The 14,681-nt window shown below is 36.7% G+C and overlaps 1 protein-coding gene across 1 annotated transcript in view; it reads right to left on the bottom strand.

Moving 5' to 3' along the window:
- HFM1 (helicase for meiosis 1) overlaps positions 1-10,082 on the bottom strand; it is a 40,937-nt gene extending 30,855 nt beyond the window's left edge. Inside the window, exons 1-7 of the mRNA XM_054212647.1 lie at positions 10,017-10,082; positions 7,567-7,665; positions 7,054-7,175; positions 5,273-5,594; positions 4,242-4,507; positions 2,832-2,879; positions 995-1,065 (exon numbers count right to left, since the gene is read on the bottom strand). Of these exons, the coding sequence (XP_054068622.1) occupies positions 995-1,065; positions 2,832-2,879; positions 4,242-4,507; positions 5,273-5,594; positions 7,054-7,175; positions 7,567-7,637 (900 nt within the window). The 5' untranslated portion in view covers positions 7,638-7,665; positions 10,017-10,082. The remainder of the gene's footprint in view (positions 1-994; positions 1,066-2,831; positions 2,880-4,241; positions 4,508-5,272; positions 5,595-7,053; positions 7,176-7,566; positions 7,666-10,016) is intronic.
- Between the last annotated feature and the right edge of the window lie 4,599 nt (positions 10,083-14,681).

The raw sequence follows: 14,681 nt of genomic DNA, 5'->3' as shown, positions 1-14,681 counted from the left end.
AAGAACACGTCACGTTCTACACATGAGCAATAAGCAAACCTTGTCCTTCCCAGTGCTTTACAAACCAGTTCATATTTAGGAATACCAATACATGAGCCATTCAAAAAAAAAAAATTTTTTTAAAAGCTATTGCCCTGAGAACTCTGTTTTTGCAGCTTTCACAAAAGTATATCTTGTTTACAGCTGTGGTTTTCCATTATTCCAGGAACAAAAAGTCACACGATTATTTTACAGGCCAACATGATACATAATTCTCATCAGAAAATAAACAACGAATTTGGAAATAAGGAAAAATACCCCAAATCTATGCATAAAACTAAAAATGTAAGGGCAAAAAGAAAAAATACAGCTCCCCAAATAATTATTCTGCTCATATACACACCATTCTTAAATCTTCACTTCATAAGACATTACTTAGTGGGTAAGAAATTCAAACAAAAACATTTGCAACATCAAACGTAGCTTAAAAAAAATGCTTAAAAATGTTTGTGAATGACACTGGCATTTCTCCTAGAGCTGAATAAAAATTTCAAATGCTCTGTTAAGACTCTGACAGAACCTGTATCTCCTCTCTGCAATACCTATAATACAATCTTTCTCAAATTGGTTGCTTTCAAAATAAATTTCGGGTTTTAAATAAAGAGCATAACTGATAAAAAGGGCATGGACAAACATCACTTCTCCAAAAGGACAACCTTCTCTAAAGTTCTGCTTTTCTTAATCTTCCTAGGAAAGTAATTTAAAAATATTACTAATCTGTATGCATAAATATACATCTAATTCACATCTTCACACAAACGTATTTGTGAACAACATTTTTAACAGTTCTTCTGGTCTGTTCTCCCAGTTAAGCACAACTCTGCTCAACTATTCCAGGAAGAGGTTCTAGACATACTAGAGTTTTCTAACCCCTTTTGAGTTCTGAATATCAAAGTAACATTTAAATTTATCTATGAAGTACTACTTGCAGCTGCAGCGAATGTTTCGTACTTACATCATCCAAAGCTTTAGACTGTGCATAGTTAAAATATGGGAACTCCTTAAAAATACTTCTAAATTGGGTCGCTTGAAATGGTTAAGGAACTGAAAACCATTGAGTGAAAATTATAAAATCTGTTTTAGAACATGTTAGTTTACATGTTAGTTTAGAACATAGATGTTAAATGCATCTCTTTCTTGTAATTCAAACTTAAAACATATGCAACAATCTTTCACTGATACAGGCTTGTAAAAAATTATCAAAAACTTACTAAATTATTTAGTAGCTTTATTTAGATTCTTGGTATGCCATATATTCCACTTCACGAAAAAAACACTACCTATTTCAGAGGTCTCAGGATTATACCAATAATCAAGAATCTCCTCCCTGGCATAGGTTTCATAGAATGGCATACAACTATGGAATGTGAAACTGCAAGGGATAAAAGCTTTATTCTACACTGCAAACCTGATATAAGAGCAAGCAGAGCACTGCTATTAGTACATCTAAAGTGTCAATGGTCACATTAAATTTTTAATATAACACAAATTAATTAGCATAATATTGTACGTGCCATCATAACACTATCAAAAAAATTCACCTACGATCTCTTAGCGCTCACAATGGTTTTAAGGGTATTTTCAGTTGCTAATACTGGGTATTCTTCAAACAACAACATTCTTACCTAAAATATGAGTAAAAGGAAAGAGAGTATTGTTACATTACAAATCCAAACGAGTGAGCAGATCCTTGCCTGGACTTGCATTGAAGCCACACAAGCAGACTAACTGTAACCATCCGATCAGGCTGAAGATGCACAGTCAGACGTAACACCAACAGTAACAACGAATTGCTGAGGCCTCAAATTGATGTTACATTAAAAGGCTAAATAAAGAGGAAACGAAGAAGGAGTGAAATAAGAAATAAAAGCAGTTAAATATAAGCATTTAAAAATGGGTGAAGATAAGCAAGTAATATTAAAGAAAATATGGATTTGAAAAAAACACAACCTTCTCTAAAATTTAACCCCTCTAGATAAAAGTGATCTATTTTCAAAATGCAGAACATTGACTATATGTAATTGGCAACATCAGAACAACTGAGTCTTTACTCATTTTGGAAATTATGACACGTCTTAGAACTATCCACATGAACTTAAGTTGCCTGAATTTAGATATTTAACCTACCATTTGACAGGTTACTACAAACAAAATAATGAAAAGTGTGGAAAAAAGCAAAAAAAAAAAAAGTTTGACAGATATAGATGGGATGGCTAATTATGTTACGGGTTCAAGGCAGGGGCAAGAAGGAAAATTATGGTAAAATCAGCTTCAAGAATGGAAATACACTGTATGCACACTGGAACATAAATACAGATCTATAAGGAATATGTGAAGTTTATTTTCTCCTGATAAAATGGGACAAAAAGTGAGATTCAGTTTTCCTAATAAGCCTAAATACTAATTCACTTTTCCTTTATTTAAAGCGTATGGGGATATATGTGTATACATGTTTTTGCATATAAAATCTGGCCTGAAATATATATTATGCAAACTAAAAATTTTACCTTTTACATTTTAAAAATAAACACGTTTGAGGATAAAACTTGAAAGTTTGAAATAAATTTGCTTAGCAATGAATGATCTGTAAGTTGTTGTATTTGCATTCTAGCTTTGGAAATCCAAAGGGTAAAAATCTATTCATCATTTGATTCCCAGCATTACATTACAAATCAAAACTATTACAGTGTAATGCATGAGTTCCTATGGCTACAAATTAAACACTATAATTTTGTAAATATAAAAGCATTGTAATAAAATCAGTAAATCAAATACAGCAAATACAAGGATACGTATTTCTGTGACAGCCCTCAAAATTTCCAATTTTCTTCCTGTAGTTCCTAAAGAGAGAAAAGTAGTAGATTTATAAAACCAGATTTGTTTTCAACCAACAACCATGAAAAATATCTTCCTGACCCCAAGCTACGTGTTCTTTGAGGAGCTGCAAGGCTATAACAAGGTTCAGGTGATACAGAGGGAGCTGACAGGACAGGGACGTCACAAGTTCATCATTTGAAAGGACTGTCTTGGTGGCCCTTGGCGAACTCACTCCAGTTTAAGGATGTCTTACCTGTACCAGAGGCTCAACACTTGATGGAGTATCTAGACATGGTCTCAGAACTGCCCAAAAGAAGTGTATAATCGCTTCCGTCAACTTCCTGGCTTTGTTGTGGTTAACAAAGCCTGGGATTCTGTTGGCCTTCGTTACCGCTGGGACATGCTGCTCGCTCACGTTCAGCATGCTCTTCACAAGACCCCAGGCACTCTTCCGCAGAGAGATGCCCTCAGCAAGTCCATCCCAGGGGAACCCCAGGGGTTCTTCTCCTTCCCTGAGGCAGGACTTTGCATTCATCCCTACTGAATTTCATGAGACTCCTGGCAGCCCCCTCCTCCAAGGCAGACCCCTGCAGTAGGCACGTGGGCAGACTGTGACCCATTATCACCCTCTGAGCCTAACCATCCAACTATTTGCTCAGAAGGCAATCAGACAGGAATCACGTTTTCCATTCCTGACCAGCCTCCAAATCCCATCTTAAGCCACAGCTCTGCCCTACAATTTTCTGCTAGAACTATTTCTCTATTCCATATTTCTGTAGCAGTTAGCCAGGTATACAAGGTACATGCCACAGATACTATGAGTCTCTGGCCCAAAAAGCTCAAAATCTAGAAATAAACCACACGTATTTAAAAACCATTAAAAAATAAATTCTAACCCAAGTATTTTATCATTTCATCAAAATTTTCACTACTTTCCTCCATTTTCCAGATTTCTCCTATTTAAAATCTCTTTCTACAAAGACAAAAGTATGAGCCGCATCACAAATAAACATTCCGTTTTCAATTTCTGTCTGGTTTCAAATGAAGATGAGACTATTTACCACATGAGGGGATGAGGCTGCTCTTTTTCAAATTGTTTAGGCGATTGATTTGAAGGGGTATTTTCAAAAAAGTTTACATGACTTGGCACTCTTGAAAATGTGAATCTTCTTCATAAACTGTTTACCCAGCTCATATTAAACAACAATGCAATTAAGTTTCATAGAACTGCAGTATCTTACATCAAATTTAGCCAATTATCTCACCTTGAGCTAGTGGGAAACTGTTTTTCACTTTACCTCAGATCGTGCATATCCATTATTATTATTATACACCAAAGACAGACAGTGAACTATTTTTCTTTGAAATAGAGTAATAATAATTACCTGTTATATCCAGGATCTCAGAAGCATTAGGAAATGGTTTCATTTTAATCCCTGTTTTAGATGCAATGTCCCCATCATTGACCCTATGCAGAGTAAAATCTGAGTCTTTAGTTACTGGAGCATGACGATCACTTGTCCATAAGCGTTCTTTTCTCACTTCTTTCATGTTTTCACTTGTATTTAAGTAAGTATCAATTTCGTTCACATCCACAGAACTATCTTTAAACTCTGTATTTTTATACATATAACCAGACATTTTAAATAAGCTGCAAAAGATCCAGGACTTTCATGAGTTTGTTGTAATGTTACAGAGTTTCTCTAATATTTGAAAAATACGTGAGTTTGTATTAGAAGCAGAACTAGTAAGACACAATCATAAGAAAAGTTTGTATCTAACTTTATGTGATCTTACAGTCTTTTACCTGAAGACGACTCCTTTCAAGATACATTTTAACTTTACTTCCATTCAAGAAAGAATAAACTGATGGGCTCTGAATCCTAATAGCAGATTAACTTCAATCTTTGTATAATTAAAAACAATAAAGACATACAGGTTCTGAGGAATGATAACAGCTGGGCACAGAAAAGAAGTTTCTTTCTCTAAAACCCCTCCTCCCAGGCAGCAGCAAAACTATGTTGAGAACTACTCAAGGTATTCCTGGCTGGCTGACCTCTGCTCTGAAAAGCCAGTGATCTTAGCCCTCTTGCTCGTTACCGTGTGGATAAAGAACACAAAATAGTATTTTGAAAAACCTTTATTATCTAACAATTTCTTTAAAATTAAAGCAACAAACCGCATCCTTACTTTTCTCATAAAAGAGGCTGAGCTCAGGACACATGTAATTACAATACTAAAATATTGCCAAAAGGAAACATCTTTTTTCCTTTTACTCAAAAGAATTAGTGTCTGGAGCCCTGATAAAGTATCTTCAATTGAAGGATCCAAAACTCCACATTTAAAAAAAAATCAATCTAAAATAGCAATATGATTCTGACAGTTGGTAAATTATCAGAATTTACTGGATACATACCTTTTTCTTAATGTTGAATGGACACTCTCATCGTCACCATTTTCTGGAAAATTATGTAATAGTTTATTTTGTGAAAAACTTGCACCAGGTTGCTGAGAAACCCCTGTTCCTGTTTTAGATTTATCTTGGTCAGAAGAGAGAAACAAGGAAACCATTTTCAGATTTTCACCCGAAAACCTAATTTTATCTCTTTCTCCTACACTTGATTGGAGCACTTCTTTTTCAGAGGCTATGCCAAAATGAACAGGTGCTGGTGATCTATCATTTACCGCCTCAGTGTTACTCTTACATTGTTGTATAAACTTCTGGTGCTTTCTCCCTCCTCCAAAACCAATAAATGATTATTTCTATTAATGTTCATATTCCTATTCATAGTAACTTAATGAAATATCTTCCACACAGAATAAGCCAAATTCACATATATTATCCAAACTGATATTTCTACCTTATTGAAAGAACTTTAGGATATATTTTATGACTCATGCTTATGAATGCAATGCATCTCTTGTCAATTAGAAAGTTATAAAAATAGGGTCACTTTCTATGCTTTCTATACAAACCAACGGAGCAAAACTATTCCTCAGAACTACAAAGTAATTTGTAAGATAGAAACTCTTCACCCTGTCCCAGAATAAAGACCATATTTTAAAAAAATTACACAATGACCAAGCTTGAAGTTTCTACTACAAACAGCTGTGAGAGAAACCCCACAATCTCACTAGCCAAAATTCGTAATGATGTTGGTGACAAGCTAGTTTCATAGTCATCTTCGTTAATTAGCACATTTTGCGGCGTTAGTTCTCAGTAGGATCGGTGTCCTGATCTGGCTGACCATATAAGCATTGCTGTCAGCAAAACAAAGGCAAGAGCAGAAATAAGCAACTGAATGCAATGAGATTACATTAGAGCTCTACTGCGCAGCCCATCAATTTCAGTGTTATCCATCTAGAAGCTTAAAATTACAATGGCCTGTTTGTGACATAACCCCAACAGTTCCAGTTCTACAAACACCAGAAAGCTTATTCCAATGAGTAGTTCTTAATGGAATTGCTCTTGCATAAAGTAGGAAAAAAAAACCCTTCTCCCTTAACAACGTAATTCCTAAATAGAGAATATCATAAACCAGCACAGCAGCTAAGAAATGCAGAAATCTAGTTGACAGAGATAAAGCAACCAAGTTCTTTAAAATAAATGTCCTAAAGGTGATCCTCAATGTCTAAACAGAAGGAATACTTCACTTAGTAGCAATCAATGGCCAGATTCAAATTTGGCCTCCTGAACAGCAATTTGAAAAAAGCCCCAAAAGGGAAGACAAAGTTAGGTTCATATAAACTCTCTGTTCCTTGGGTGGCAGACAGGTCATCAGATCCATGTGTTGCATTATGCGTTTACACCTGCTACCCACTGTGTTATAATGCTTCATGGAACAATGTGGAAAAGCTTAAATTTTGATTATGCTTCTTACCTTGCCCACTCTGCACAGTAAACTTGTAGCCTGTATATGCCCAAAGAGGACTGATAATACTGCAAGCATATGTAAGACCATCACTCTCAATTAAAATACATTCTTTGTCTATATTTGCACACCTAGACTATTTCATGTTTCACAGCATTAAAAGAGACGAGAAATTATCTGTCAAGCTAATTATTTGTTAAGCCATGAACGTCCAGTATTATGCTTTAGCGGGACTTGGCAGCCTTAGGTTTATAGTTGGACTTGATGATTTTAAAGGTGTTTTCCAATCTAAATGATTCTACGATTCCATTCTATGATATTTTACCCATATGAGTCTTGGCTGTGTTTTTTTCCAGTTCTCTCTGTAACTCCTCTGCCGCTGGAATTTCAGCAATAGCTGGAGCAGGTGCAATACACCAAAATTTAGGCTCTTCATTTTCTAGATACCTATTTTTAACACACAAATGTAAGGGAAAAGCGTTCTTTAAGCATCCTCCACAACTTCTAGCTCAAAATCAGCAATTATAAATAACCTACTGTTTCTCCTGATAAAAAATGTTCTTATTCTGTAACTCTTTTGATTTTTAATCACAGAAAATTTAAGAGGCAAACTTTATAACATGTATTTTTTACAGCCCTAAGATACACCTGCATCATTCAAACTTCAGCGTGCTTGGAAAAACAGTTCCAAGTATGGGTTATGAACCTGGAAACTTCTAGCCTCACATTTCTATTGATAGACAGAAAAGGGAGTTACGAAAAAAAATTTCTGCTGTAAAATGATTCAGTGTGTGGAAAAACTTGGAAAACATGTATATATTTAACAATAAAGATTTACCTTTGTCTTGTATCTGGTCTTTCATAAAATAAATTATCCAATGAAAAGACCACGTCTGCAGAGCTGAACATTTTTAAATCAAATGTGAAGTCCCTCAATCTGCAAAACACAGCATAAAAACAGTGACACCGAAATTACTACAACTGAACCTGCATAAGCAATAGAAAGCTTATTAGTTCTAAGTGCCAATACGTAATTCCGAGATTTTTTTTCTTTTAGAGCTCTTGCCTGCACCTTTAGTTCTTCTTCAAAAAGAGAAAATCTCTCTCCTGATAAAATATGGTTCCTATTACTTATGATCAAAAAATCTTGTAGGACAGCACTTTAAACAACCTTTACATTACCATGACATATCAGGAGAGAAAACACGGGTAAGAGTGAAGATCCACATAAAGTTTATGTTAAAATATTTGATTTCTAAGAATAACACTAAGATTCTTTTATACAACTGCAGACTGTATTTTTTTGGTCAGATTGTTTTTGTTCTGATGGAACAATATGATCTGCCTTATGATCAGATTCTGTCAATTTTTACAAAATAAAATTATTCTACTATCTAACACAGCCCAACAGCTATTTTAATTTACAAGTAAAACAGATTTTATTTTTAACCTACATGCAAATTGCTTACCTAGATAACTGGAGTATGGGACCAACTCCTTTCTAAATTATTTATCATATACACCAGTTTTAAGAATACTCCAGTTAATTTAAATATTTTTCAATTAGCACCTACTCCAGGCATTAGACACGCTCTCTTTTTGTGTTTGAGCACTTTCACAGCTCTTAATTTTGCTTAAGGACAACTTTAAAAAGCAAAGATCTCACTAAGAGCATACCACAGAAAGGATTTTATGAGTCAAAAGTCTTAGATTCACTGAAACAAATGGTAAAATACCAAATGAATTTCAGCAGAGTTTATTAAACTCAACAAAGGCCAAATCTGGTGAAAAAATAACAAAGCAAAGCTATCTTCTTTACCTACAGAGATAAACCAAAGGCTACGCTTCTTTTGTACTCCAGCATCTCATTAGTAACATATGAAAAAAATCTTTTAGAGTGCTTTGCAAATAGGATTCAAGTTTACTTGATTACTGTATACTGTCGGCTGTGAATCAAAAATTTTAAAAATATTTTTCTTCCACAGAAGATGTAAAACTTCAAGTATTATAGAGAAGTGTTTCAAATTTAAAACAGAAAACATTTCACAGTACCAGCGCAGAATACAGAGCATGTAATCAAAACTGTCTGTGAACACAGCGAAGAAGATAGGTTTTAGAACTTCAAACACGAAATCTGTCAATGTCCCTTTTACACTCCTTTACACACAGTAAGTCTGCAAAACCACCTCTGCCAATTTCTGCCACTCCCCCACCGCCAGGTTTTGCCACTTTTTTGTTCACACTAATAAATGTAGAATTTATAAATCACACTAGTAAATCTAACAAAGCTGGTTAATTTTCACACCATGCTTTCACATGCTTTTAATGTCAGCAATCTAAAGCAGGAGTTCTCAGGCTTGGATATCAGTAGTGGCCGCAGAAAGCATCTGTCTGGAGTACTATCAAGTTGAAGTTATTCAAGTAGTAATTATCTGGGTTAAGCGCTTACCCGACTGAATAATAACCACCACTCCACCAGCTCCAAGGAGCTGCAAACACTGCACACCAGTATGAAATGGTTTTCATACTTCAGCTGAGGAATCTTTGATCTATGATTAAGTAACTGCCATTTAAATAATTTGGATCTGTGATTCCTACCCTTGAGCAGTCTTTGTTACTCACAATATTTATAATCTCCCCGGCCCTTCAGGCCCCCACTCTTTGCACATCATTTATTCTTTGACTGGCTCCATTAATTCCAATTGCTTAATGATGTACATAAAAATGATGAGAGATGTCACAGCACAACACTCCTTTATGCAGTTCTGCATTCTTCCACCTGCTTGCTGGCCCTCAAAATTCCCAGCCAAGAAGAAAAAAAAAAAGGGGGAAAAAAAAGGCAAAACATGTCTCCAAGATGGACAGGAACAAAAGGGTCCTTTCAATACTCTCAGTCCTGTTTCACAGCACAGGGAAAACGCATATTCAAGACAGCAGCATGAGAGAAATGAGTAAGTCTTCGCAGAAGCAGCACAGATCATTGATTCACGCTTACAAAGAGGTGTTTGCCAATCCCTGTAAATAAAGACCTCTCATATCTTTTAAGAAACAGTTTACTACAGACTTATTACAAACGCTGCATGCCTCAAGGAGTTTTGCTCTGGTTTTAAGCCCCTCTGCTTTTCACCTCCCTCCTAAAACCCATTCCTTTCCTCAGACCTCTGTATTTCACCTCCGTGCTCTCTCCAGGGGGCCCAAAGTGAAGCCCACAACGTTCAGGGGTGCCGAACCAAACCAACTTCAACTGCTCGCTCTCGGCAGTGGAGAAGGGACATGGCGCATGCCCACCTCACAGCCCTCCTTCCCCGTTCCTGCGAGCCCCCAAAGCCCGCCCTCACAGCCAGGCTCCTGACAGAGTCGCCCCCACCTCGCCGCCAACGCCGCCCGCCACCACCGCGCAAAATGGCGGCAGCGCAGCGGCCAAGGCGGCCACCGCCCTTCAGCCCGGCTGGTCCAGCAGCGATTGACACCGGGTCCGCTCCGAGCACCGCCCCAAGGCAGGCCAGCCTTCCGGAGTTCGCAGGAGCCGGCCGGCTCCGGATTTCTGTCACCGCGGCGGGGTCCGCGGGGTCCCGCTGACAGGAAATGGAGGGCGGCGGGCCCGCTCCGCGACGGGCGCCTGTTCTCTGAGGGGCGGCCCGGCCATAACGCCTGACAAACCGTCTGCACTCACAAATCCCGAAACCAGTGGGAAAGGAGGGGGCTAAATTCTCCTTAAAACAGTAAAAAAGGAATGTGGAGGGACTCCATTGGTACCAGATTTAGAGCTTGTCCAAACATGGGTTTATGGGGAATTATTTTATCTGTTGAAAAGTCCTTACTCACTTTTACCCTGGTATAAATTAGAGAAGGGGTCTGATTCTTGCGCCATATGACTCTGTTATCAAAGAGATTCCTACAGGAGGAAATAAATATACTGAAAACACTGATCCCTAAAATATTTTCTAGTGGATTTCTCCAAATCATTCATATAGTGTTTTTTCTTGCTGCTGCTGAACTAGAGCAACAAAGCTGCCTCAAACAATTAATATGAATTGAAACAATATCGCGTAAAGTATTTGTGAGGAAAGTAGGCTGCTACTTTTTTTTCCACAGAAATATTGCAACTTATAATTCTGGACTTGCCACTAGAGCATAGCTTTTGAACTAGTAAATTTAAAATAAATTGCAGAACTGTCTCAGAAAGACTAAATTTTAAGCTGGTTCAAAGCTTCATGCCATTCAACAAATACTATAGAGGCAGCTACTGTAAATATGTATTTCCTCATACATAAATAGATGAAAAGGAGACAGAAGATTTTCTCAAATATTGATTGATTTTAACATAAATAATTTTTATTTAATCAACTTTATTGTTTTTTCTTTCTTGAAAATATTGATTAATTTTTAACTTTCCATTTCAAATTCTCAGACATTGTATGTTTACATAACGTAAGTGTATTCTTTCAGACTGTGCAAGCCCAGGTCAATTAAAAGCATGTAGTAAAGGTTATGCTCATTTTTACAGTTCTGTGTACGTGAGGTCTTTCCTTTATTATTCGTACCTTAAAAAGACTCCTAATAGAACTGTGTCATATTACAGTATTCCAAGATTTACACCACATGTTTAGATGCTTTAATCCACTTCCCCACCTAATTACTGGGCAGACAGCCAAGGCTAAGAAGCACTTCATTCCTACTTCCAACATGACAGGATCTTGGCCAGCACAGAATAACAAAAGATTTCATGATAAAGAGTTTAGAATACAAGCAGGATTGCTAATGAACCCATTGTCTGAAATTAAATTCTGAAGCCACCAGTATTATTCAGTAATTTGAATAAAAGTGGGGAAATGTTTGTGCTTTTAAGTATACAATAAGCATTCATTTTGTGCTTATAATAAATTCTGAAACCAGAAAGCATTTTTACTTCTTACTATTAGAGAAAACCTTCTTTGATTCTGGCCTCAGGCAAGTTTCCATCTTAGTTCACAACATCTGCTTTTAGCTGACCGGACTTTAAAGTTTAAAGCCATAATACAAACAGTTCATTTTTTAAAGCTATTTTTTCTTCAATTCCCTTCCCTAGGTGACATCTCCCTCAACACACACACAAATCACATAAAATATATAGCAAAGCAGTCTCTCAACTGCTCTGAGACAGTTTAATTTTTGATTTTCCCCAAGCCTAACATCTGATCTGCCATATGTTTTGAGTCTTTCCAGCTCATGGAGATCACATACTAAGTCATAAACCTGCATGTTCCGGAGCAATGCAACTAGAAAATCATGAACACCAGACATTGGTCAGTGATCCATATGATAACAAAGGAATACTCATACTTAACTAAATGCAAAGCTGTTAGAAGATTCAGTTTTCTCCAGAACTTACAAACTGAACAAATCAGCTACAAAAAAATTAAATGCAGAAAAGTATCAAGACATAAGTGGGCTGACAATTGTCTGTGTCTTCTTGTGGTTTCCTTTGTTTGGCTTTATCCACAATTTCAGAGACGTGACAAAACCTTTGGTGTTTAAAAAGTGCCCTACCTTGTAACAGAAATCACTATGAAGTATTAGGAGGTCTTAAAATCGCAGGCGACCCCTGAAACTGTATGATTTTTACCATATGCTTGAGATGGTTGCAATAATTCATTTATTAAAGAAACGGTAAGATTCAAGAATTAAAAGAAACCACATTTGCAGCTATAACCTTTTCCAGTCAAAATTGGGAAATAAAAATACAGCAAAACCTAAGTTGCTTAGATGAGGAAAATGGGAGTTTCTTCCATTTTATGCTGTTGGCTAGCATTTACAAATGCGGGCCTGACGCTGCACCACCTTTGCAAAGACTTAAACCAAGGTGAATAACTTGATTGGTGGCAGCTGAAGTTACTCATGTGCATAAGCGTTTGCAAGATTGGGTCTTAGGAGAGCTAAACGGGACTCCCACGGGGCCCTGGCAGTGCCGCTCTGCATGTCGGCCGGAGGGGATCTCCCAGACCCGCTCCCCGGGGCTGCAGCGCGCAGCCTGCTCGTGCTCTGCCCCTAACATATGCTTCCCCAGGAAGTTTAGCTCCTGAACTTTGATTTTTCTGTGGCTAAAGTAAAATATTTTTAATTTTTTTTTTCATGGTGAGGTGGGGAAAATATTCTTTTCTGTACTTTTTAACCTTTGTTTCCTTTTTCAATTTCTTACCTGTACATTTTTTTCTTTTAAGAGATGAACTCCTCCCACTGAACACCTCAAGCATAGACTAACTGCCAAGGACTATTTTCATTATGTATAGTGTTAGCATCTTACTTCAAATTAACAAAACCGGCAGATTTTCCACATTCACAACTCCACCCTGAACAAATCTCATCATGTACAAACGCATTATTTTATGTCATATACTATTTAGAGACATTAGCAATTTTGCACGTAGACAAAGGAGATAATATAATACTGAGTATAGATTTTACAGTTCACATAGCTGATTCTCTTTAGGTTTTATATATTTAAATCATAGGCTCAGTTGATAAAATGAGACATACGCAGAAGGAAAGAAAATGAGATTAGTGCTGCAGTGATATTTGCGCCTTTGGAGCGTACCTCCTAGGAGGCAGGTCGTTGCTGCTTCCCTTAAAAGTAAAACATAAAGAATGTCTCATTGATGCAGCACCTGTGGAGTCTGCTTTTGCATAAATGACAAATATTCCTGAAAGTTATATCTGCAACCACTGCTTTGGAAAACGACTCGGCTATCCTCATCTCGTCAGTTCCAACAATGTACTTTTTTAAAGGTGGGAAGGGAATAGATATTTTTTAAGCTAGAGCTATTTTCTTGAAGTTGGATCTCAACAGAAGCATAAAGTACAACAAAACACTCTTATTGGCTTTCTGCTCTAAATTATTCTGACTCAGTGATATTTACTACTATACAATAGCTAACATCTGGATTCCAGATCCTGTGATGGTTCACACACTTGGACAAGATTTTCTGTCAGCATAACTTTTTGCTTTGGATTGGAAACTATAATGCTATAATTGAGAAAAATTATTCAGAAGCCCCTGAAAAGTAGTTCCTTTGTAGATTTCTTCTTTTTCTAAGATAAGTGTATTATAAAATCTAGGTTTTTCCTAGAATAATTTTCTCATTCATAAAAAATAGAAACAGTTCTAAGAAAAATTAATATTATTAATAGTCCCAGTTCCTTGGTGAGCTTTGTGCAGGAACAGGGAACTTCAGTGATAATGTTTTCTTGTTGCAATGTGAGCCTGTTTATCATTTTATCAAACTAGTTCCCGGGAGAAAACAAAGTCTGTTTCTGTCCACGTTTTAAGTAATATACACTGTTTGTGATCTTCATTTTGTGTACTGTTTTGGCCGTTTTTAAAAAATTTACTCATAGTAGTCTTCATGTATCAGTCTGAACCACTGAATAAATATATGCCCAAAGTGCTCGTCTTCCAAATCCTCACTTCTACAAATATTTCTCAGTAATACTTGCAGGCCAGTTGACTTTGAGTTAGGATTGTAAGTGAAAGCCTGATAACTTGCTGCTGCTCATTAAACCAACAAGAAAATACACTATGGAAAGAAAAGATCCATGGAATAATTCTGGAAATGTGATTCTCAGGAAAAGAGATGGTTCTCATCTTGGAAAAGCTGCTTCTATGGAAATGTAATATGACTGAGGTGTTTGTCCACATTCAAGGGACAGAAGAAAATTTGTGAGTTTTGAAAAGGCACCTGATGAATTTTTAGAATATATTTTGTTTTACACATAGCCTTTTTATTCACCAAGCGAGTTTATATCTGTTGAAATGTTTTTTATTTTGGCAGACAATGGTTTGAGGAGCAGATGAGAGGTAAGAGACCTTGATTCTTTGCATGACACTATGGCCATTTAACATCTATATGTCTGATTCTTCCTCAAGGGAACTTATGTTCTTGGCTTTGTGTCCACTCCGTTTTCTTTAGCAAAAAC

The sequence above is a fragment of the Rissa tridactyla genome, chromosome 8, assembly GCF_028500815.1.
Source record: "Rissa tridactyla isolate bRisTri1 chromosome 8, bRisTri1.patW.cur.20221130, whole genome shotgun sequence".
NCBI lineage: Eukaryota > Metazoa > Chordata > Aves > Charadriiformes > Laridae > Rissa > Rissa tridactyla.
Note: the sequence above shows the minus strand (reverse complement) of the source record. Positions and strands in the feature narration are given on the sequence as shown.